The sequence below is a fragment of the Mixophyes fleayi genome, chromosome 5, assembly GCF_038048845.1.
Source record: "Mixophyes fleayi isolate aMixFle1 chromosome 5, aMixFle1.hap1, whole genome shotgun sequence".
Taxonomy (NCBI): domain Eukaryota; kingdom Metazoa; phylum Chordata; class Amphibia; order Anura; family Limnodynastidae; genus Mixophyes; species Mixophyes fleayi.
This window is the reverse complement of record NC_134406.1, coordinates 58,850,871-58,877,667: the sequence shown is the minus strand read 5'-3', so window position 1 is coordinate 58,877,667 and position 26,797 is coordinate 58,850,871. Positions and strand designations below refer to the sequence as shown.

Here is a 26,797-nt window from a genome sequence, read left to right as displayed (position 1 = left end):
CTGAAAAGTGACATCACTGAAGCAGACTGAAGACAGCGAGGATTTGATGCAGATAAGCCCCGTTAAATTTATCAGTACTCAGTTTATATTTAAGAATTTTATATTATATGGTACCAGGCAATATTACACTATGAGCGCTCTCTGACTGTTTCTTTAAATAAAGTATAGCCTGATGACCCTATACAACGGTGTATTGCTTCACATGCAGAGTACACGTGGCACCATGCTGTCACACATGTGAAGAGACAGCACTATAGAATACACTTTCTGTGCACTAAATACATATATAACAAACAAATAAATAACATAAAACAATATACATATGTTATATATATGTATAATAAACAAATGAAGATAAATGCACATGAGTTGTAATTTAGAAATAACATACACTTTGCAATTCTGACATATAGTCACAGTAATACAAACACACAGATACGTGATATAGATGTACACTCACGGAAATATTTTCTTCCATACTTCCACAAACAGACAGTATTATATACATATACAGACATCTTGCATGTGTTTCCAGGAACAGCCAGACAATTGCACACACGCACATACAGAGAAGATTGGAAAGACATTGCACAAAAACACATAGGGCCAGGCAAACGCCTTTGAATTAGTTTTAACTTTTAAATAAATTTTATATCATTTTTGCTGTATGATATGTGTGAATCAGACTCAACACTCAATTTTCCAAATAAGCAGTTTATTGATGTCCTGTTTTGAACATTACACTTTAAGTAGTATACCAAGAGCTTACAGAAGCAGTCAAATAACCATGTCTCTAAACACTTAGCACAGTAGGCATTCACTAACTTTTGATAGCAATTACAATTGTTAACCAGTAAATCATCATAATTAAAAACTGACACCAGCTATCATACGTTAGTGAGTATTGTTGATTGTGTCAGAGATAATAGTGCAGATAAACAAAATTCATATTTAATACCTGATCATATTATTAGTCGTACTATATCATGGATCAGGTTCTCTAAGTCAGTGAGTCTCCCAATGTAGCCTATTCATTTTAGTGCAATAATATAAAACATTTGCCTACATGGCACAATAATTCCATGCAATAATGCATCAATTCAGGCCGACTGTAACACCCAAAATAAATGGTTTTCTATAGCTCGTCATCAAATCAGGATCACCCTTCTGTAAACTATATCCAGCAATCTAGGTTTTAAATTACAGGATGGATCAGGTTGTGTTTTAGAAACTTGGGTTAATGGAGCAGCACAACCTGAAAAAAATAAATGTTCCAGCCTCCATTTCCACATCGCCATTAATATACCATGGCACATTTACCATAGCAATAGTCTATGTGACTACTATGGAACCTGGCAGCATTGGTGACCAAGAATATAGAGGACTATATGCTACCCTCAGCCTTCACATTAATTTATTCAGGCACAAATCAGATTCAACAGCTATTGAGGAAACAAGGAATGAGTATAGAATCTAAGGAACTGTGTCAGAGGCTAATTGTCAGAGGCTAATGCTGTTATTGGTGCATTGCGTTGTTAGTTAATACTTTAAGGCCAAGAAGATATTGGTGGTGGGTCTTTGTAACCTTCATAAGAAGAGCTAGAGGACAGGCATCCTCTTCAAAATGTTATTACAAGGCCCGGTATTCTCTGCTTGCTCACCAGCTATCTAAAGTTGTATGTCTTCTTTGATGCTTAGGTAAATAAAGATACTATTTTCGGTGTTACTAGTCTGTTAATGGATAACAGCTCAAGAGTAAAAATCAGAGGCACTATTTGTAGATCAGTATACAATTTAAAAACATTAACTTCATTACATTTTTGGTACTATCACTTTAATGATTGAAACCCTTGCTTCTTTCATTCTGAGTAACAATAACTCACTTTCCTCTGCAATATTTATTGTACATTGATTACCAAACAACCTTTGAGTTCTAGATAGGGATATACGGTGATATTCATTGTCAGTTACTGGCTATGTCGTCATTATATAGGACAGTTTCTTTTCAACTGTGAGTAATGTGTAATTACTGATAGGTAAAAGACATTAATCACCCCACACAAGAACCATGCACTGATAAATCCATATTTATATAAGCCTTAACGGCTAGCTCAGCACAGGATTACATACATTTTATTTTTGTCGATTATAATATGCTATAATTTTTATTACTAGATAACCACAATGTTTAATCCTGGAGGAAGAATCTTAGCTTTATTTATTTTATTAATAATAATAATAAGTTTATCTCACCTAGCACCTTGAATTGAATAGACAAAGGTTGCTGTTGGGTATGTGCCACTATTTGTACTATCTGCAGCAGGTGTAACATGTGGCAAAATACTGCAAACTGGGAAAACAATACTAAAGGCTAGATTTACTAAACGGCGGGTTTGAAGAAGTGGAGATGTTGCCTATAGCAACCAATCAGATTCTAGCTTTCATTTTGTTGAATGCACTAAATAAATGATAGCTAGAATCTGAATCCACTTTTTCAAACCCGCCGTTTAGTAAATATACCCCTAAGTCTTTTACAAACTCCAATCTCAGTTTATTTTGTTTTAGATTAGGTCATATGGACATGAAGTAAGAGACAGGTGAAGACAAATACTGTGTGATGGAATAAACACAACACAGACTGAGTTAATCATGAATGTGAGCCAAATTATGCAGCTATATAACATAGCTATGGTGATTGCCATATAAATAGGAGAACTGTAGCTAAACTACAAAGATTCTCCTATATGAAAGAGCACTTTTTAGCTTTCACAAACACGTAAAAACATTTTTACTTTGGTCTAAGATATTTACGTATAAGTGCACATATACAGAGATACATTATTTGCAAGCAAGGACTATTAACTGATATATTTTAGTTTTGAGGGCATGCACTGTTGGTGTCTTTTTTTGGTATATCAGTAGTTGTAGTGCTCATATAGGTACATGATGTAATGAACAGCAACAAAAGCTATCATGAAACTAATATGCTTTCGGCATTGTCAAAATAAAAAACATGTTCTCATTAGTCTTTATTAACAAAATGTCATTGACATTGTGTGTACAACTCTTTCCTCCCCCACATTCCGCATGCCTCGTACACATACTACCGTGCAAATCAGGTGTTTCAGGAGGTTTTTAGAGGTCTTTACAGATACAAAGGCTGGGAATCATTACACCTTTTCTAAGCACTCTGAGGAAGGGGTAGGCTAAGGGATAAGGAAATGTTTCTCAAATAAATGTTGTACTATTTCAATGCTTGATATTTTAAACCGATTTAGGGCAATAATAAAAAATAGCAATGCCCATAATACTATACATTTTATGATATATAAGTTAAAGTTTACGCTGTTAAACAACAATAATGATCAAAAGTGAGTGCTGCTTAACAGCTTGCTTAGATAACCTCAAGGCATTCCTTTAGTATTTAAACAGTGTTGGTTGATATTAGTGTCTCTTATTTCAACATACTTGCCAACATTTTTTTTTCTTTTTCCGGGAGATGCCGGCTGGGACGTGGGCGTGCAGGGGGCGGGGCTGCGAAATCGCGTCATTTTGGCCCCGCCCCCGTGACGGAATGACGCAAATCGCGTCATTTTACAGTGGGGGCGGGGCTAAACGCCGCGATTCCGGGTAAATCGCGGCGTTTAAACTAAATTTTTCCCCCTTCCTATCAGGGAGATTGCCACACTCGTCCGGGAGACTCTCGCAAAATGCGGGAGTCTCCCGGACAATCCGGGAGAGTTGGCAAGTATGTATTTCAATTGCTTAAACAAGATTTAAATATATATTATATAAGCATACAGTATATCTAAACTGTAGCGGTGATATATGTCTCTTTCCAAATTATAAGCTACAGTCTAGTTGAAGTTGTATCAGAATACCTCTGACATTGCAAAACATACTTAAAAGGAGTTTGCTTTTTTGGAACCACCCTTAATAAAACCTGTTCGCTCCACCCCAGTGGCGCACGCAGGGGGGGTTTCTGAGTCTCCAGAAAACCCCCCCCTGCGCTAACTAAGTGGCGGCTATAGCTGCACTGTCCTATACAGCAGCCGCGGTGCTGTCAAAGAAGCGTCCACGGCGGTGCTGTAGTGTATACAGCACCGCCGCGGACGCTTCTTAGACAGCGCCGCGGCTGCTGTATAGGACAGCGCTGAAGAAACGGAGCTGCTGCGCGCTCTGGCGGGGGGTGTTTTTTTTTTGGGTCGGGGGGGGGAAACCCCTTCCCCGACAATCCTCCGTTCTCCCCTGCACCCCATTACCTGGAGCTGGGAGCCTGTTGCAACTGGGATGATTTTGCGACAAATGACTCAATATTGTGTGTGCAGTGGGGGGCCTGGGGCCCCAGACACTTAGTTTCTTCAGAAAAGGGGGGGGGGGAGGGGGGGTGAGCAGGTTATATTAAGAATTGTTGTTCAACAGTGGACAACCCCTTTAACCAGAAATGTACAATTAATGAAACTGGATCTCTGGAAAACATGTGTGTTATATCCCTGTAGTATAAATGCAAAACAACATTATTGTAAATTGAACATTTTTTAGCAAATATCCTCATGGTAAAAAAAAACAACTTTGTCAGCCAACATGTACAGTGGAGAAATTACATATAAAATAATATAAAGTCAGCAACTCCAGCTTGCTAAAATGATAGTCTTAAATATATGACAATGAACCATGATCAGCCACCAGGACCTCTACAAAAAGACAGGGTAGAACAAGAACCAATGTTTAAAAGTACAAGTACAAATCATAATTTACAGACCATTAAAAAGACCACATGTATAAATTAAACAATATACACCACAATATACTTAACTAAATACAAAATGAAAAAAGAAGAACATTTTAAGCTACAACATTACATTAAAGAATGTGCTCCAGTGCGACAGACTAAATCTAAGGTCACTTTGTATTTTAACAATTACATCCTTTTCGGGTGGCAAGGTCTATCGTCGATTTGCCAAATTGTCCATTTTTTTTTCAATAGGCTTTATTTAAAAAAAACAAAAAAAATTCCAATTTTACCAGAAAATTGGCCCCCATTATCTTTTAAAAATGTTTTCTTTTTTTGCATTCTAAGTTTTATCATATGTTGTATTTTTACATATGAGGGTAAAAGTAAGCTGCATGAAGTAGATTATCAGATATTAATTTATGGCATACCAGGAGGTCTGTACAAGTGTAGAGCCATGTAAGGAAGGTAAAAGCAGCTTCTTTGTGTTATAAAGGACCATTAATAATATGTAGCTGTTCTCTGAACAAATAACAACTACTTTGATTTTCATGCTCTGCTCAAGTGTTCAACAAATTACAGTATTTTCACTTCACACCACTGCCTCTAGTTTAGTAATTTATTACGACTACTTAAGGAGGTCAATGTTTATTTTTGTTTCTTTTCCTTCTGTGTCTCCTTCTTTTGATCTGATTTGAACAGTCTCCTTGGGACAACCATAATACTGCCATCGCTGTTACAGTGCAAGGCATACTGGCTTGGATTGACAGGTCTGCCCTGCTCGTCGCGTAGCCGACTGAACACATCTCGGTACAGGTCATTCAGTTTCTGTTTCATGTGGCTCACAGACTTGCTGCATTGAGCTCGCTCTTTCAGTAGCTTTTCCTTCCGTGCCTTCAGCTGACTGACATTGTCCTCCAGGTTCACAATGATATCCAATTTACGTTTACGACAGTTTTGAGCGGCGACCTTATTTTTACCCCTGCGTCGAATATCTCGTATAACAGATACTTGGGTCTCTGTCAAGTAATGCTTAGACAACATATTGTTAAACATCTCTACAGGCATACTAACAATTTCATCCACTGTGAAAGGAATTCTCAGGGATTTTGCCCGGCGTTCGTCTCGACTGAGGCTTTTGTCTATTCCCCCAACACATGGGCTTCTTATTCTGTTGGATTTTGCTGGCCAGTTGTACTGATGTTCAGGACTGGTCTCTACCTGATTAGACAGCTGGTAATATGAATGGTTATGATGAACGTTGTGTAAAGTCACCTCATCATAATAGTTTGCATTGTCCTGAAAATCCATCTGACAATATTTATTGATTTCTTGGCAACTTCCGCCAACTGCTCCTTCCATCCCATCATACGAGACAGATTCAGAGTCACTGCTGTAGCCAGCAGCCCCTTCATCCTCCCCAAATGTTACAGATGACGAGTCTGATATACTTGCAGATGTTGGGCTATGGCTTGAATTCAAAGAAAGTCCAGAGTCTGAGTCTGGCTCTTCAAATAACTGAGAGACTTCCAGCGGATCAAAGCCTTCTTCTAGGGCTAATGACATTAAGTTGATTTCGTCAAATACATTCTCATCAAGACCAGAAAGGAGATCTTGATTAGTTAAGTTTCTAGAACTGTTGTCAGTAGTTGGGAATAGAGCTGTCAGATTTGTGGTGCTCAGGGGTCCTCCAGGAAGAGTGCTTGAATTTAATTGCAGTAAACTCTCAGGTCTATGGGTCAAATCCTCACTGGACCTGGCATTGGGACCCGATGCAAATATGGCTTCCTGCAGACTCACATCTTGGCTAATTGCATCTGTAAAATCCACATTGTAAGGTGCTGAAGGGCTGATGGCATTGTGGGTATTGGAAATGGACTGGATGTCTTCCAGGGTAATCTGAATAAAAAGATAATTGTATATTAAAAAGAGGGGCCCATGCTTATGTTGTAACTAATAATGATATGGCTCTAATAGAGCAGAGAGTGATACACTTTTTCACTATTATTTTTTCCAGGTATTTAGCAGCTACATCCCACCAACCTCAGCCAATAACAGCACCATAGTGATGACTCTAGAGCTGAATGCATGAATATTTACTGGACATCCAGCAGTTTTGTCATAGAAATCATATACATGCTGACTGTTATCTATAACAGCCACCAGAACCAGTCCCATCCTGCTCTGATCTCAGCATAATGGGAATAGACCACCTCCCAACTGACTTACCTGCAGTCACAGCCAGATTTGTATTCTGCAAGTGAAAGTTTAAATTTGCAAAATGTAAGATTTGCATAACGGAAATACAAAAAGCATCTTACATTCAAATCAGGCAGAGAAAGGAAATCTTGCCACAATTCTCCCACTGAGTTTCCCAGTCTGGAGGAGGGTTGAGCACTATCGAGAGAATTTTCACTTGTGCCCTTTAAGAAAGAAAAAGAACAATCATTAATTCTTTATCTACATTTTCTGCACATGAACAATATAGATTGATCTTGAGAGACAAATTTGCAGAAAAATTAACCAGCGCTAACTTTAGTTATTTTGCATCAAAACAAATATGAGAATGTATTAATGTCAGAAATTACACTTTATTAATAGTATATCAGTCCTTATAAAAAAAATGTTATGGACTATGGGCAGCACGGTTTCTTAGTGGTTAGCAATTCTGCCTCACAGCACTGGGGTCATGAGTTCGATTCCCGACCATGGCCTTATCTGTGTGGAGTTTGTATGTTCTCCCCGTGTTTGTGTGGGTTTCCTCCGGGTGCTCCGGTTTCCTCCCACACTCCAAAAACATACTGGTAGGTTAATTGACTGCTGACAAATTAAACCCTAGTCTGTCTGTGTGTATGTTAGGGAATTTAGACTGTACGTTCCAATGGGGCAGGGACTGATGTCTGTGACAAATATTCTCCATGATCGGTAACAAGACATGGGTCAGTGTCCAGCGTCAAGGGAAACTCCAACTCATAAGTTTATTAACTTAGGGGCATCATCAAAGGTGCATGTTGGATTCTGCCCCTGAATCAAGCACATGTAGCCATCAACAATCCCTGCTGATTGTCCTGGTTCTAAAAGATTTCTAATTACAAGTTTCCACCCATAAGATGGTCTTGTGCTTTTTATTGCACAACACTCATCTCTTGTCCTGTATGCTTTATAGAATCCTCAGAATATATTCTTATTCTTTATGCTGCATGCATTACAATGTATAAGAGTGCAGTAGTTAAAAGAACAGAAAATGTGATCATTGATCTCTATGGTATACATGTTCTCAGTTAAATGGCAGGCCATACCTGTTCTATGTTGTGTGCATACTGCTTTACAGTAAGTGCAGTCAATGTGTTTATCATTGGGATAAATCATTACAATCATCATCAATAACATTTATTTATAAAGCGCCAGCATATTTCATAGGGCTTGACAAATGGGAAAAAAAAACAGTACTGGGTAATAAAGACAAAGACCCTGCTTGCAAGCTTACAATTTTATTGGTTAATGGCAGATTGATACATAAGGTTAAGTGCCACATCTTGCATATTGGTCCACCAGATTGCAGGGTAAAAAGTGGGCTATATGATCCAGTCACACAACTATGTTGGTCAAGGGGTCAGAGTTATTGTCTTGTGTGAACTTGTAAAGGAGGAAAATAGGGTAGCCTAGTGAGGTTAAGAGGGTGGTTGAGGAATTTAATAAGCTTGTCTGAAGAGGGAGGGAATTCCACAAAAGTGGGCGCAGTACAAAGTGTTCCTGTAGCGGGAATGGGAGAAGGTAATGAGTGTGGATGAGACACATAGAGGAAAGTTGGTTGGAGGGTGGTCTAGTGGTTGTAAAGAGCTAGGTATGTCTCCACACTAGGTTAGCCATGCCTCTGCTGGAGGTTCGCACCCCTTGGAGGCAGCATCTTCACCTACCAAGATGTATTGCTGACATACTTCGGGCAATACTGCTATGATTAATTGTTCTAGTGCCTGAAACATGTCAGGAGTTTGGGGTGTGTAACACTGCTTATGTGTGTGTCTGATCTACTGACTGTATACAGATCACCTAGGTAAAAACATTACTGCTGTTTGCTTCCTGAAGACTATTTCTTGGCACGACTCCAACTGCAACGTCCCTTCCCACAAATTTAAAGTGATTTACCTCAAGTGCATTTTCTGTTTGTGCTAGCAGCTGAATGAATTCCTCAAAGAAGAGGGAAGGCTCCGTTGTGTTCCTGTTGATCTGTAAAATTTAAGAATTTAAGATTTAATGGATTAATAATAATTACAACATGCAGCATTTCCAAATCCATCAAAATGAGAAAACTCATTTCACATATGTATATTAGTGGAACTACAATGAAAAACATCAATAACCAGTAGTGGCTCAACTGAGATGTACCAACGGCTCCTGATATGCAAAGTTTTATCAAACAATACAACAATGATCTCTTCAGGGGAAGACAAAGGATTATCCACAATTACCACTCACGGCTTAAATGTCCCATCCATTGGCAAGTTGTTATCAGTGACCATCAGATATTTCCTTATATATAGTTCATTATAGAAGCTGTATCCCCCTGAGGCCACATGGAAATGCAAAGAACACAAACCACATATTAGCTATGGTGAGGTAAGGCAGCATTCACCCTACCCACATGCTGCTCCCAGGGCTCCACTGGGAGCAGCATGCCGAACAGTGTTTTAGGGGGCTCCTCCATTTCTGTACCCCAGCACCAGCAAATGTTTATAGCTCACCGCTCTAAAATAATCACTAAGATGGGCGTGAATGAGAGGCTCAATCAAAACCTGCAATATTGGTGCCTACACCCAAGGACATCTTTTCCATTGGGCACGATGGGCAGGTGCCCCGGGGCCCCATGAACAAGGGGGCCCTATAGGCAGGGCTCCCCTCCTCCGTGCTGCGCTCACCATGAATGTCGGGTGTGATGACATCATGCCCGACATTTTCATTGAGGAGCGCAGCACAGAGGAGCCACGATGGATCAAAGACGGATTCAAAAATGCAGAAGACACAGAATAAGAGAAAAGAGGAGAAGAAGGGGGTGCAAGGGAGTGGCCCCGATGCACTGCTTTGCCCGGGGGCCCATAATGTTGTTAAGATGGCCCTGCCTACACCCTCTTTTTGATCTGAGCCATCACACACCCCTCAGCAATCGAACATCGGAGCCCCGAGAAAAATGGCTGCACATAGAAACCACTGGACTCCGGAGTGGGGAGCAGTAGGTAAGTTGAAATATCTGTTTGGATGTTTTGGGTTAAAACAAATTTGATTTTTAAAATAGCTTTCAGCAAATGTGTTTTAGTTCCTCTTATATGATTCATGAAATGACTTCTAAATTACTACACAACATCTTCTGGGAACTGGGTATTATTTTCTCTGCTTTGTAAAGTAGCACTCATTTCATGCTTCACTGGTGTACAACATTTCTTACAAGGTTGGAATAAACACAAACATGAAGAATACTGTATCTTATCATTGAAAACAATTAATTAGCTCCATGTTTGTGATTCTCTGGAGCTGTATTCAAAATACTGTCATGAAAACACTAGCGAATTGTAAATGTATCAGAAACGGTAGCAGTCACTGGTCATTTCAGCATTCTATACATTTTATGTGATCATGGGATGAAATGTAAAAATTGACAAATTTTTTTTGTTTATTTCATTCTAATTATGTAACTGTTTAACCCCTTCCCAACATATGTCCTTTTGTGTGCTGGGATTTTTCTGCATCAGTCGCCTTTAGTTTCTTCCAGTGCCAGCTTTTCACAGATCTGCTTTTCATAGGGACACAGATGTCCCAGCACCTCCTTATAGATCTATGTCCTGTGCAAGAAACTAAAGACGACTGGTGCATAAGCATATAAAAGGACTTACTGTATGTTGGGTGGGTGTTAAAGGGTTAAAGTGCAGCAGTGTCAAACATGTATCATACGATAACATTTGCTGGGCATACAATTTTGAACTTTACTAGATCCCTTACCAGTTTAAAATCTTGATGTAAGACTGGTGAGGAAGAGGTGCCCCAGAGACACATGTGTATGTCCTGAGGGTAATTTCCCTCCTTAGGTTCTCTTCCTAGATTTCTCATGTCACAGAGCGCAATGCGGTCTGTACATTCTATTAGTCTGTGAATGATGGTGAAGTCCTCTTACCAGCTTAACTAACTAGCCATAGAGGGCAGCACGGTGGCTTAGTGGTTAGCACTTCTGCCTCACAGCGCTGGGCTCATGAGTTCAATTCCTGTCCATGGCCTTATCTGTGTGGAGTTTGTATGTTCTCCCAGTGTTTGCGTGGGTTTCCTCCGGGTGCTCCGGTTTCCTCCCACACTCCAAAAACATACTAGTAGGTTAATTGGCTGCTATCAAAATTGACCCTAGTCTGTGTGTACGTGTGTGTTAGGGAATTTAGACTGTAAGCTCCAATGGGGCAGGGACTGATGTGAGTGAGTTCTCTGTACAGCGCTGCTATATAAATAAATGGTGATGATGATGATAGGTTAACCTACTGCTCCATGAACAATTCTTGCTTGTGCTCTGATCTCAAATGTGAACCAGTTCTATACAAAGGTGAGAATACATGCCAATGTGCCTTAGTCTCTGAACAAGCCCAATTCAGTCAAAGTTCCCGAGCATGCTCAATGCAACTGCAAACCTCCTGAGCATAATCACTGCAGATTCTCACTCCACCCACCTCCAGTTATGACAGATTCCCCGTACTTACTGGGCTACTTAAGCAACTATATAACATGCAACCAGTGTCTGGCCATTGACTCCTGATCATTATATCCAGCAATCCAGCTGTTTGACCTAGGTTTTGGATATTATTGTGCCTACCTGCTGCCTTTCCTGACCTCTCTCACTATGATCATGTTCCACCTGCCCTCAGCTTGCTCCAGACTTCAATCTTATCTTGTCCCTGTGGATTCAGCCATTGTCCCTACTTAGGTTACTGTCTATGGCTTGGTACATTATTTCCCTGAAAGCCCAGGGCCGATCTCCAGGGGATGCCAGTCTGAGAGCATTCCATTTCTCTACATCCTGCCACAGCTAAGAAGACCCCTTGAGATATTCTCCTGTGAATAATTCCCTAATAATAAACAGTATTGTTGTGTTTATATCTGGCTCCTTCTATGATCATGACAGGCAAGTAATGAACTTGCGGCTGAAGAGAGACATGAATCTATTCCTGTTAAATCACAAAGCTTGGGATATAAGGCTGTTTATGGATCTTACCTCTACTCCTATGTTGTTGCTGTCACTTGAGTCTGTATTTCTCGTGTCACTAGTGTGGTCTTCCTCATTTTTCAGAGTTAACTCTTCGTCCAGTCCAGCTTTCCCATTTTCATTCTGAAGGTTGTTATAATCATAGGAGTCTGCACTGTATTCCAGCTTATTTTCTTGTTTCTAAAATATCATCAGATTCATATTATTCTACAGTGGTTATATTTAGTACACAATCTATTTATGTATTCAAACTGCTGCTGTGCAGAGATGCACCTACAACTTAGGCTGGGTACACGCTACAGGTTTTTCACCCAATTATCGGGCCAATCACATGATAACCGACGCTCCAATGACGAACGATTATCGTTCCAAAGCACATTGTATCATTTAATTTAATTTTTAAACCAGACTAAAAATCTTATTCAACGATGGATTGATGTCATTCCAATTCTGCAGTATATATGCACTCAGGTCTGGCAGTGCCATAGATCTCTATGGAGTGTGCAGAGTCAGGATCTTTTCAGGTGATGGTTATGATAGATGAAGATTTATGAAGGTAAATCTTGTAAAACATGTTTAGTGTGTATGCATGAATCAATATGCTGATTGGGACTTTCAGTCGTTGGTAAAATCGTTAATGATATTGGGCCAGGACAGATTTTCTGTAGTGTGTACATAGCCTTACATGGAGGTTGATGCAATGTAGACCAACAACCCTATGTCAATTATTCAGCTGCAGCTCTAGAGGAGGAGCACTTCCAGAATAAAGGTCAAAAATTACACAGAACTGTCTGTATGGAGCTCATGGAAATGAATTACTGGGGTATTACAGTGTGCCAGTGTTCCTGGATATGGATTATTCCATACTATTACAAGCAAAGATGACTTGCTACTGCAAAAAAGGGCATTGCTTGGGTGGATTAGTTTTGGGGTTTATAAATGACAATGCTGCAGAGGCTGTCCTGGGGAGATAGCTTGTGGGTTTTTTACCATACAATGCGGTAGGGGTTCTACAACAGCATGAATGGTTGGTCTAGCAGCCCCCCAGCCGGATGCTCCTGATCTTATTAGAATGGGGGCAGCAGACTTACACGTCATGTGACCACTTCTGCACAGTGCATGTTGGTCACCCAGCGTACCACTTCTGCACAGTGCATGGCGGTCACCCAGCGTACCACTTCTGCACAGTGCATGCCGGTCACCCAGCGTACCACTTCTGCACTATCTACCTTCTGTTTGGCCCCTATTAAGACGGAGGGGACCAGAGTGCCGCAGGAGCCCCTCACTGCCCTATAGTATATAATACTGAAAAATAAATTAGCATAAATCATACTGTACAAAGAACTTTATATACACTGCTTTACTTTATCAAATACCTGAACAAATAACCTCTTAGACATTGCACTTGTTTCATTTATCAAAAAAATATGCATCAATTATAAAACAAGCAATGGTTCAGCACCCTGTGCTTGTAACTCAGAGTGATTGCAGGACTGACAATAGGGAAGAGAAAACTCGCAGAGCACAAAATAGAAACATAAAGATATATTAACTTGTTATGTTCATCAATTAAATCCCTTTATTTTTTAACTATCTGTTGTCCTTTATTTGGAACATATTACAGCTTCATCTTTTTGCACAGGACACATTCTGAACCTGATTCATTAAGGTACGCGAAACAAATGTATTGTGTTTTTTGTTTTTTTTTGTTTTTTTTAAATGCAAGTAATAAGGACATACACATGGCTGTATTCAACAAGGACCAGACATAAAGATACATATGTTGTTGAATAATGTCACCTGTAAGTAATATTACATTTCAAAACCTTGTTTTTTTATGATTTGTTTTTTTCATTCTCCTTCCTTACATGACATACATTCAAAAGGATGTTATTAGTGTCTACTGTACATAAAATGTATTTTTACAGTTGCTCTTGATTGTAGCTGTTGCAAGTGATACGAAAAACACCCCATACTTTTGAGATGCCCAAAGCTTGAATCGGACGTTGCTGGAGCTTGGCACGCCCTTACTGTACACTGACTACATACATACGGCCAATCCCCTCCCCTTTCCCATAGGAGCATGTTCCAGCTAATAATCTATAGTAAGGTGATCGCTAACAGGTTCTTAAAGGCATAGCTGACTTTACGATGGGGGGAGCACGAAGTCTGCAGGGAAGGGATTTGTAGGTTATAGATCTCACAGCAATTATCAGTTGCCTCTTACCAGGATTTCTAGACTAATGCTGGACACAAGGGCTGATTCTGCACAAGTACAAGGACTGGAAATACATTGGTAGAGGAGTTTAGGGATTGCATACAGGACCACATTGGTAATACACTGAACAGGAAACAAGGCCAGGATGAACAATAGTAGGACTGAAACACACTGTAGTTACAGGAGCTTAGGAATTCCATCATGGAACACGCTGGGAATACTTGCAAACACGAACAGAAAACTGATGCAAATAACCAGGCTGAGCAATAGCAGGACTGGAAACACACTGTATTTGCAGAAGCTTAAGGATTGCATATAGGAACAAACTGGAAATACTTGCAAATATGCTGAACATGTAAGACGGCCGGAATAGCTAGCTTGCACACAAAAGTGTAGTCCAAATTACAATTTTGATTGTGTTATTTATCTGGCTTGCTCTGGTGCCACACAAGCTGCTACTGGTCAATTGTCCAACACTGCAGCCTGTGTGACCAGCTCAAGGGGATGATACATAGTGTTGGCTTTCAACAACACAACATCTTTAAGAGCGGCAGCTGAATTATCCATAGCAATAGACAATTAACGAGTGTACAGGAGCTTGTCTGGTGCCAAGGAACATGAGAAGATGGCGGGTGAGGAGAAGGTGTCAGTGGGGATTGCAGCTATGGAAACAGAGTCAGAGATTGTGCTGGAAGGGCCAAAAAATGTGAAAAAATTTAAGGTGGGGGGTGGAGATGCTCAAGAAGAGCAAAGAGCAAAGCCAATGAGCCCAAGAGAGGTGGAGATGATGGTAAGAGTACTGGACCAGTACGACTACGACATTAAAAAAAAGTGAGTAGCACGTATAGGGGGGTATTCAATTGTCCGCGGGATCCGGCGCGGAAAAACTATTACCGTTATAACGGTAGTCCTGCGCGGACCGCTGGATTTTCGGCAATCCCGCCGACAATTGAATATGCCCCATAGTGTACCTGTTCGAAGGACTTTATGTATTTCATTCTAGTTTCACATGTACAAATGCAAACGCCTGATTTGTAACATAGATTATTTTTTTTTTCAGAACGAAGAATTAACAGTGAGAAGGCCAGTTTAGATACCACTGATACCACTAATGTGACACCTGTTATCAAACAAGAACAAATTGATGTTGAATACCAAGATATGAAGGAAGTTATACACAAAGGTATTTCAGTGAACATACCTGTACCGTTATAATAACCAAAATGGTGCCTGTTTCCCAGAATATATGGAGGTTAAGCCCACTATTATTGCGATTGTGTCAGAGGGACCACAACATAAACTGATCTCGAGCAGTGTGCAAGGTGAGCAAATGAGAGTATTTCTGGTGTTGGATATAGATTACAGATATAAATGTTTAATGGTAAACATATTTTATTTCCTTGTTTCGTAGGTGAAGAAATCAAAGGGAATATAAACCCAAGCAACATCAAGAAAAAAATTAAAAACCTTCAGAAAAATTTTGTTCAAATGTGTATGCTGTTTGGAACTCTTCTGCCACAAACCATTAGCACCTTTAAAGTGTAATACTATTTTTCCACTTGTCATGTTCTGCAATAAAAAATGTTGTACTTTTTCCAGCAATAAAACTGTAGCATTAACACTTTGTGGTTTATTCTGAGTATTTTACAAATATTAGTTAATAAAGGCTAATATGACTTAATAAGCTTAATAGTTTATAAAGGTATAAGTTTATAAAGGGTAAATATGAATAGATTCCCAACATAGATACAAAGGGTAATAACACCCATGCTTTACACAAGTGTAATTGTGTGCAACCAGACAGGTGCAATACACATGTATACAAAACACAAGTCAGTGATGTGCGGATACCGCACCACGTGGGACTGATACAGTCCTCACAAATTTACATACACACGCCCCCCAGGTCGAGGAAGTATCGGAGGATTGTCGTGGATCGGTCGGAAGTTTATACACACTACACAACGGAAAGGAGATTGGAACGAAAATATTGAACGGTACGATCAACCAAATGAGGCGACAATCGTCCATTTGGGCAGACTTTCGACCATCGTGTCACTACACACACTGACCCGACTTTCGAACCAACGGTCGTATGTCAGCTGGTTGAGCCGATTATTGGCCAAAAACCCTGTAGTGTGTACCCAGCTTAAGTGCTCAAATTATAGACAGATGGAGATCCCTTCCCCCAAGAGCTTATAGGCTTCAATGTCTCCCCTCTTTTCCAACTGGTAATCAGTTAACACCCTTCTCTGTCTAATCTTTTCGCAAACATGAATCTAATCATTGCCCGTAGTGAAGTAAAAGCAATTACTGGATTCTATAAATGACTACAGAGTTATAATATTCTGTTAGAAATTCAGGCTAGTAATGTCATTAGTTATAATAAGACAGCTGGAAAAAGAAGGGCTTAGTGATTAACTGTACAGACTGTAAAACAAAGGCACAGAACTGCTAGCAAATTCCATTGCCATTTCAGTGTTGTCACTTTGTGACCTTGGACAAATCACTTTGGCTCCCTGCTTCCTGCCAACTAAAATAAGATTTGGAGATGGCTGTTAAAGCATGCCTCCATTGTTAGTCTATTATTAATACTATTAATAAAGGGTTTCTGACTTTTTCTGTGTCTTCGACTATTTTCTCACGCAGTAACATTGGACTAAGACCATTTAGATTACAAGAGGTCTATTAATAGAAAAACCTGACTGAAAGAGACAAATATATCATTTGGAAAGAGTACTGTCCACAATAAAAAAAACAGACTGTGTAAAATACTGCTGATACAGCACAGAGGCCAGGAGAGTACTACTAAGTATTAGCCTGAGCATCACAGGTAATTTAATCTCCACCTAAGGAGGGTAGAAAACTGGCAAACACAAGCCATTCATTATTAACGCACAGCAGATGTTAACTTGCATTCTAAGCCTATTGTTCATATGCACTCTATGGCAGCTGCTGTCCTGTCACTGGGACAGCTGTCCATCTATCATTAACCAGAATGCCCTGCTTCTTTTCTCTTCAGGGGAGGGCTACTTGTGTTAAAAGATTCTTCAAAGAAAAGTCGGTATGTAAGGAAAAAGAAAAGAGAAATGCACGCTCCTATAAAGAGTGTAACGTTACCTTTAATTTACTTACACTGTGAAAAGGCGAGCTGACAGCTGTGTCGCAGTGTAGGGTCAGTTGATGCCTTTGAGATATATGTGGTCTAAACTGTCTGCCGTTAATTGTATAGCCCCATTATCCATATACAATATTGAGTGGAGATATATTTGACACCCAATGAAAGATCCCTACTGGAATGAGACTTTATACAAGAACTGTATTATAGTATAGCTTCAAAACCAGATGACTAGAAAAAGCTAGTGAAATAGTAATTCCGAAAAAACAAAACAACTTTCTATGGTGAGAATATATATATATATATATATATATATATATATATATATATCTATCTCCCGTTTCCAGGAGTTCATCAGAAATCAGCATACCTTAGATAACATGCTGAGCTCTCGACTCAGACCAGGGTCCTATCTGTGTAGAGTTTCTATGTCCTCCCCACTAACACCTCCCTGGGTTTCAGTGGGATTTAATACATCTATGTGTGTATTTATTATGACTGTATTGCACCTAAAGGAAGCCATTATCATCAAACTAGTAGCTACACAATTACTTATGATTGTCTAAAGTTAGGTTTGTGTACACCGCCCTTTAAGATTTGTACATATTTTGAAATGAGTTTCTGCCACCTACACTAAATGAAAATGCAGACTAATCTTCTTAGGTCCAAGATGTTCCCGCAGTCGTTCCCATCCTTAGGCTTTTTTTAAAAATATTTTCCTGTGCATTCAGCATGTTCCTCTATTCGATATCGCAGGGGTGTAACCTACCTTACTGGGAGCAATTGTCTCATGATAGACCACGTAGTTTTACTTCTAATGTGTACAAATCTCCAGAGATATACACAAACATACTTAACATTGGACAACAAATAGTAATTATGCAGCAACTAGACTGATAATGGTTTCCTCTGGGTGCAGAACAGTCATAACACATAGACTTATGGCTGCATTTACTGATTATAATCTCTTATAAAAGAAAGGTCTGGGGGCACAGGAATCCTATCTAAATTAAATATATGTGTCAGTTCTGTGTTAAAGGGAGATTATCACATGGTATAAAATCTATATTCTGGTACAGTTGGGACAGGGTTTTACGGATCAGGATTCTCAGTCATTTAGAACATAATGTATAAAATATACTAAATTACATTAAAAAGGGAGCATTGATTTCCCACACTGCCCTAGCACTCCCCTTATTAAACTGTTTAGCAGCACTCTTCACAGTGACTGTAGGAGAAAACCTGTAGGATATTATTACCAATGTCCTTTAATCAAATACATACAAAGGTCTGGGAATCAGTTTAGAAAATATCCTTTTACTTAGAGAATTATACATTCCTGGAACAACCCTTAAGCAGTTGTAGCTGAACAAACAACAATTATTAAAAGGAAACATGGTTGTGATACCCGGGGAAAAATGCATTAGAAAAAAGCTAATTCTAGGTAGTCCAATAGGAAGTGATCTGCTTTATTTTTTCTTCACTCAGAAATAACCATTCAGGCAGTGCAGGAATATCATCACTATGATTCCCCAAGGCAGAGCTCTCATTTCTTGTTCCCTAATCTCCAGTGACCCGTACAGGACTGTTTGAGCAGTAAAACCTATTGAGAGCAGTGGAGCAGCCTCCCTACACCCGAATAACAAAACATATAACCAGGCGCTTGGGCAGCGACGGTGACCATATCACCCTCTAGAGCTGATGTGATGCCTGGCTGGGACTTTTTCTGGTAAAAGTTTAGGAATAATGCTGCAAAATACTACAGACAGTAATAAAGCCATATTAAAAGAACTTTATATAGTAACGGAACTCCTGGATGACTTGTAATTTGCATCTCAGGATACGTTATCCAATATATAAACAAAATAAAAGACTTCTGGAGAATTACCATTTTTACATTATCATTATTAGATGAAAGCCTTCAGCAATTGCTCTGTAACCCTTGCAGCCTACATACATCAATAACTCTCATTCTCAGGTGCTTGGAGTCCTCCAGAGGCATGATTCACTTCCAAACACCTGCAATGTGAACTAGACATTCAAACAACAAGGGCTAGATTTACTAAGCTGCGGGTTTGAAAAAGTGGGGATGTTGCCTATAGCAACCAATCAGATTCTAGCTGTCATTTTGTAGAAAGTACTATATAAATGAAAGCTAGAATCTGATTGGTTGCTATAGGCAACATCCTCACTTTTTCAAACCCGCAGCTTAGTAAATCTAGCCCCAAGTGTTTTCTTCTAATTATTGTTATTATTATTGGAAAGCATTCCACAAACTAACACTGGTTCTTCTTCTCATTGATTGGAATATCAGATTCTAATTAACCTACCAACAGAGTATAGATCCTAGAGGTCCACCTACTGTATGCAATAAAGGTGAATTGTAAACGACTGAATTCCCGTTAATGTCACTTGGTAGAATACTATATGTATAATGTAAGATGCACAGAAACGTTTTATTTCCTGAGCCTCCTATGAATCAACTAAGAAAGGGAAAGTGGGGGAGAGGGATTATCAGTGAGATTGCTGTGCAACATTTGCCAATTTGACTAGCAAAGAAATATTGGTGTTATCCAACTCTAGGTCAGACAGGTGGAGAACAAGTGCCAGCTATTTAGAGGCATTTATAAAGACTGTATCCAATTTCCTGCTCGACTAATATTTCACAGATATTCTGTACTCACGTTTTTACACGTCTGTAATTAGGTGACGTTCAGGCAACATTTTAGGGACAAATGAATAAACCGATTTAAATGGTTCAGAAACCTTTTCTCATCTGCATATACATATGCCCAAAAGGTGTCATTTTGTATTACATATCCCTAGAACCTTATAAATGTACCAAATGCTGTGCAAAGATACTGCTGCCATATTGTGCACCTACTGCAGCTTAATGACAGATATTGCTTAAAGGAGTAAATTTGCACCAATCCCATAGCAACCAATCAGCAATTAGCTTTTATGTGTCTAGCGCAAGTTATCCAATTTGTGCTGTCCCTATAGTTTACCTCAAAGTTCTGAACAACACTCACTACAGGGGTGGATAATATTATGTTGAACTCAGGAGCCAGTCAATCAAATCTAGGAGCCACTGGGATATTTTATGAAGCCAGGCAGTATATGCATAGAAAGGCCTTTCAAAAGCTACATACCAGTAGTAGTTTTTTGTAGATGCATTTGGGATTTGTTCCGCTGTGCCCTAATATATATATATATATATATATATATATATATATATATATATATATATATATATATATATAAAAACTACAGAGCAACATTGGTGCTCCTGCTAAGCTCATTACGAAGTGGCAATTTCATAATACAATATTGATGATAAAGATTGTGTTCTTTTATCATACATTAAAGGGACGCCAAGGATTGGTGCAAACAGAAGTATTTATTAATTTCTCTCATTCCTCTGTTCAACTGTCAGAAACAGAATGGATGAGAGGCAGAAACTTATACAGAAAGGGTCTGATTCATTAAGAAACAATATGTGCCGTATTTTGCATAAAATTGCTCTACGCCCAGAAACTAACTATACTCCAGTGAACGCAAGAAATCCAATTAATCTTTGAGCGCAAAGGACACTTACAAAAGCCTACGATTTCATGGGCGGAACGGGGAGGGTAAGGGGAGTATGAACATAGTCTATGTACAGTACGGGACGTGTTTTTTAATCATATCACTTGCACCAGCTACAGGGCAGGTGTAAGTGCCCAGTGATAGTGATGACTGTCATGTATACATGCTATAACATGTGTTTGCAGTGAGAAGCAACTGCAAAATGCATTATTTGTACAGTAAACATTAATAACATCATTATAAATGTATTTTACTAGAATTTTTTTTTTTCATTCTTCATTAATGACTATATTATTACTTTATATTACACATATGTACTGAACGTATCCAGCAGTGTATTGTGTCTGTCAGAGCAGAGCGTATCTAAACCCGTATTCAACAAGAGACTTTTTCAGATCTGCCTGTAGTTGAATACAGATGTGTGTATGCTCGAATAACGTGCGTTTAAAAAATAAAAAAAGAAGTAATATAAGTTTATTTTGCGTGCCTTAATGAATGAGGCCCAGAATCTCTATGTGGAGACGCCAATGCAGTGCACAAGGCTGTTTTTGCAAAGCGATGACAGAGAAGGAATAGGGGGAATTGGAACATGCACAAACCAGTATATTTGTAAAAGGGCAGCACGTGATATATCAGCAGTAAAATATGATTACACAGTATAGCAAAACAAGCAGCTCTGTACCATACATTTTCAATCAGTGTCTCTGGATGACCTACTCATCAGACTTAATACTAGTTAATGATCTCATTACGTCTGTATATTCTAGACAGTAATCAATATTTATTATGAAGATCTGGTTCCAAGGCATGAACAAATGGTTCAAGTAAAACAGGTCACTTCAGATGACAATATTTAGTCAGATAAGCATTACAATGGTCATTTCTGATGCCATTGATATATGTGACCAGTTCTGTATTAAGATGCTTCACATTTTACTTATAAAACGTCCATATTCTTACCTTGGAAAAATGTTCTCAGTGCACCAAGAAGAATGTACAAATTAGACCACATGCAGTTCATCATCATCATTTATTTATATAGCACCACTAATTCCGCAGCGCTGTACACAGAACTCACTCACATCAGTCCCTGCCCCATTGGAGCTTATAGTCTAAATTTCCTAACACACAGACACAGACACACACTAGGGTCAATTTGTTAGCAGCCAATTAACCTAATAGTATGTTTTTGGAGTGTGGGAGGAAACCGGAGCACCTAGAGGAAACTCACGCAAACACGGGGAGAACATACAAACTCCTCACAGACAAGGCCATGGTCGGGAATTGAACTCATGACCCCAGTGCTGTAAGGCAGAAGTACTAACCACTTAGCCACCGTGTATCTGTCACCTACACATAGTGGAGGCAGCCATTTTATGGGCCAAGATAATAATCAGCCTATCAATTCACTATGAGCCAGTGACATCTCTTAGGAATGAGGCAAAAACGTCTTAGTGGATTGGCAGCTGCATTCTCCTGAATATTGGTTCAGCCAGAAGTGCTTTCTGCTGCCACAATCACCGGCGCGTGGAAATAGTGACATTTTGCATTGCAGGAATGAAACTGAAATCACCGCTTCTTGAACATGTTTCACCCCAGTGATTTTCTCTGCTGACCTCAGCGTTGTCGAAGTGATAAGACGAGAGCCAAATCATGTCACTACTTTTACCTACACCTAATGCAAACCGAAAACACATGTGCCACACAGCTAGAGCTATTGCTGTACAGCTAGCAAAACACATACAAAAATAATAAGATAAAATAATAGAGGTATATGGATTAAAAAAGGACAACACATTATATACATCAATAATAGAATTTATAAAATAAAATAAAAAAAGATAATGCCTTGTTAACAAGAACATTATAAGCTTCCATTTTCAAAGTTGGTTTCCATCCACACTTGCACAGCATAGCAAGCCAATATATCACAGGTTAGTATGACCAAAACAACGCATCTGTGACCATTATACCACAGACTTGACCTACTTTGAGCCTGGTAGTGTTACACGGTTTCCATGAATGAAATATGCCCCCCACCCCCCATCAACATAGTTGAGTGAAATTTACATTTGCAAATAAACTAAAAAGCGTGTACTGATCTTTTTTCTGGCCCTCTGTGAGACAATAGACAAGCTGTGACGGTGGGGGGGGGGAGGGTTTACTGTGATGTGGGTGACCTTTTTTATTTATACCCAGAATAGAAATATCTGTCAAAAGCACCACATCCCATTCATCAACAGATATATAGCTGCAGTGAAAATAAGTATGGGTTCTAATTAGGGAAGTACTTGCCCCAGTTTGATAGCGAATGTCAGTTTTGTGAACAAGAAAAATAACATTGGTCAAACTAGTTACTTCTGTTTCTGTATTATGCCATTCTGCGTACAGTGCTACAGATATAGAGCTTTGCATTTTCTCAGCTTCGATTCGATAGAAACTATATATATAGCAGGGGATCCTAGCACGGTGGCTTAGTGGTTAGCACTTCTGCCTCACAGCACTGGGGTCATGAGTTCGATTCCCGACCATGGCCTTATCTGTGTGGAGTTTGTATGTTCTCCCCGTGGTTGCGTGGGTTTCCTTTGGGTGTTCCAGTTTCCTCCCACACTCCAAAAACATACTGATAGGTTAAATGACTGCTGACAACATTAATGTGTGTGTGTATATTAGGGAATTTAGACTGTAAGCTCCAATGGGACAGGGAATGTGAATAACAACTACCCTCTCTGTACAGCGCTGTGGAATTGGTGGCGCTATATAAAGACATATAAAGACTATATAAAGACAGTGATGAAACAAATAATTGGCTTAAAAAGAAGTGTCCACCATTGAACATCAATTTCCGAAAGGGATCTCCACTAGATTTGTGCCCAAAGTTTTGTTATCAGTCCTATTGAATGCATGCATCGCTGCAACAGATATCATCATCATCTATTTATATAGCGCCACTGATTCCGCAGCGCTGTACAGATAACTCACTCACATCAGTCCCTGCCCCATTGGAGCTTACAGTCTAAATTCCCTAACACACACACACACACAGAGACTATGGTCAATTTGTTAGCAGCAAATTCACCTACTTGTAAGTTTTTGGATTGTGAGAGGAAACCGGAGCACCTGGAGGAAACCCAAACAAACACGGGGGAGTACATACAAACTCCACACAGATAAACCCATGGTTTGGTTATCAAACTCATGACCCCAGTGCTGTGAGACAGAAGTGCTAACCACTAAGCACGTTGGACAATGCGTAATTTCACTGACATCACTAAAGTCATGGTAAACTCTTCTCACAAGGAGCTTGTTGACATCAGGGAAATGATGCAAGCTTGCCTGCATGTCCAGCAGCAAATACAATGACCTTTGTCTGCATATTTTGTTTCTCCAGCCAGAAGACTTGAAAAAATGTAGGGTTCTGACCTAAGTATCAGGAGGGGGAGGACCACCACCTAGCAAGCAGATGTCCAAAGGTGGACAACTCTTTGGACATAACAGTAAAGTAATTAGAAAAGGAAACATTGGTAATTAAAAGCTGAAGGTTTACAGACATAATCTGGGCCCTAGATAAAACAAAACATTAAGGACTATTCCACACAAGCATATAGTGTGAATGCCAGTAAGTCATTGAATTATGACAAACACAACATTGGATTGAACAGATTTCAGCAGGGCTATTTAACTGCCAACCAGCTAATGAAAGGTTTTCTGTGACCTAGGCGCTACTAGGAGCCTCCATAACATACAGGGCATGACATCATATTTTAATTGTATTCACACCTGAACAGACTGTTCTGAGTAAACAGTTAGGAAAATAATGCATAATCATTGTGTATGTAAAAAATGTAAATCTAACATCACCACACCTTGTAAATAGTCACAGCTAGGGCCTGCGGAGATGAACGCAAGTGTCAGACGTATCCAAAGAAACGCCCAGCTCTATAGTATATGCGCCAGGTTTACGGCAGCATACTTACACCCACATACACAGAACCAGGTCAGAAGTGCAATAACAAGTTTTCATAGGGAAAACGCATTTGCCATTAGGCTTCATATAATGCAGTGGATATACCCTTCCTTCCTGCACACAAATGAAAGCAAGAAAACATTTTCTTTGCACAAACAATGAAGAAAGCAGCCAACAGCTTCAGAGGTGAAACCACAATCAGTCAATCAGAAGCCTTTACTTAGTGCTGGAGATCGTAATCAGCAGCAGCTTGTATTTGAACCAGCCCGATGGTGCAAATGATATGGCTGCAAAAGCTGTACCTGTGTCTGCATCGGCTCTCTATTCCGTGAACAGGCCCTTACTGTACTCAGCCTATGTCAGGATGTCCATTCCCTCCAAGTTATCTTTAGCGCATGCAGCAGCAAATGCGGATTCATGAAATTCTGCATAGGCTTAGGTACATGAAGAAAACACACAAATTATGCTATGCAAGTGGGCACACATTCCACTCTAGGCTCGTTCACATGAAACAGAAAGACCAACACACCAAACCGAATCGCTTATAACAATCAAACAGTAACATAAGCACCCACGATATTACTGAACTTATGTAGTAAAAGTAAAATGTACTCTTTCGGAATGAGGGTTTGACTTTGAAAAGTGACAGTGACATCTGTAGGCAATAAAGCAGTACTACAACACACACAATCAATGCGAGAGATTAGTAGATATTCTCTGCTAGGAGCAACGAGTTCTCGCTCTTAGCACAGAATATGTTGCTATTTTTAATTTTTTCTTTTGAGATAGTAATAATCTTGCCCAGATAGTAAAAATGCTGCAGACTGTTTTGCAACCCACATTTATTAAAATCAGATGATCACAGCAGAATATTTATATTATGAGACGATCTTTGCATTAAAAGGCACAGTCAGTTACTGAGGCCCCTTACCAACTGGCGTTAATAACTTAGCGCCTGACTTGTGTTTTTATCACAAGCGCAAAGCATGCAACCACACAAAGGGCCCGATTCATGTACGTACACAACTTGCAAGTAAGTTATGCTTAAAAAGAGAGTGTGCAACTTGGGATAAGTTCTGGCCGTATGCAAATCAAAGCATATCCAACACACGTTTCGATTTGAATCTGGGAGGAAGTATGCTTTGCCTAACAGTACTCATTGTACGTAGACACACAGAGTAGACTGCAGTATACGCACATGTGTAGGTACAATACTAGTTCACATAAGAATGCATGAAACTTTTATTAAAATTGAAGACAACTGTCAACAGTATAATAATTTATATTAATATTTATGTAACAATAAAATATATATTTATATTACATAAAGATCATTTCAATGCCTATTGTACATACAATACGTTTTTATAGTATTTCTTAGTTGCATACAGTTGTTCTGTGATAGCTACTGGCACGCATATGTGTACTTTTTAATTAAAAGACTATGCCGCATCAGTCATCACTATCTGTCTGCATGTACACCTGCCCTGTAGCTGGTACAAGTGATACGACTGACATCAAGCACATTCAACAAGCACAGTATATGAATGGGCCGTATATTGTACATGGCCTACGTCAGTGCGCCTCTTCCCTCCCCAGATCCGCCTCTTACATAGGGAGTCAGAAGTGTCAGACGTGAACTGCATGTATCTGCGCTCATTGGCATAATGTCAGTTTCTGGGCATGTGCAGAGCTACCTCAAGTAAGGTACACTATGCCAACGGACGGGCATCCGAACATGAATCAGGTCCAAAAGTGCCTCATTCCTTACTTATGACTGTAGTCCCTAGTGAGCTAATAACGGGATTCAAATGAATATTGGTTCGGTCCAAATGTGGCTGCCTTCACTTTGTGTGTAGGTGAGAGGTGCACTTTAATGAGTTCTTGCTAAATTATAACTAGACAAAAAGGTTGTTTGTAACATTATACACAGAGGAATT

General features: G+C 39.5%; 1 protein-coding gene across 1 annotated transcript in view; it reads right to left on the bottom strand.

The window, feature by feature from the left end:
- Positions 1-4,191: 4,191 nt before the first annotated feature.
- NFE2L3 (NFE2 like bZIP transcription factor 3) overlaps positions 4,192-26,797 on the bottom strand; it is a 33,554-nt gene continuing 10,948 nt past the window's right edge. The window contains exons 2-5 of the mRNA XM_075212251.1: positions 11,976-12,146; positions 8,879-8,959; positions 7,054-7,155; positions 4,192-6,631 (exon numbers count right to left, since the gene is read on the bottom strand). Of these exons, the coding sequence (XP_075068352.1) occupies positions 5,381-6,631; positions 7,054-7,155; positions 8,879-8,959; positions 11,976-12,146 (1,605 nt within the window). The 3' untranslated portion in view covers positions 4,192-5,380. The remainder of the gene's footprint in view (positions 6,632-7,053; positions 7,156-8,878; positions 8,960-11,975; positions 12,147-26,797) is intronic.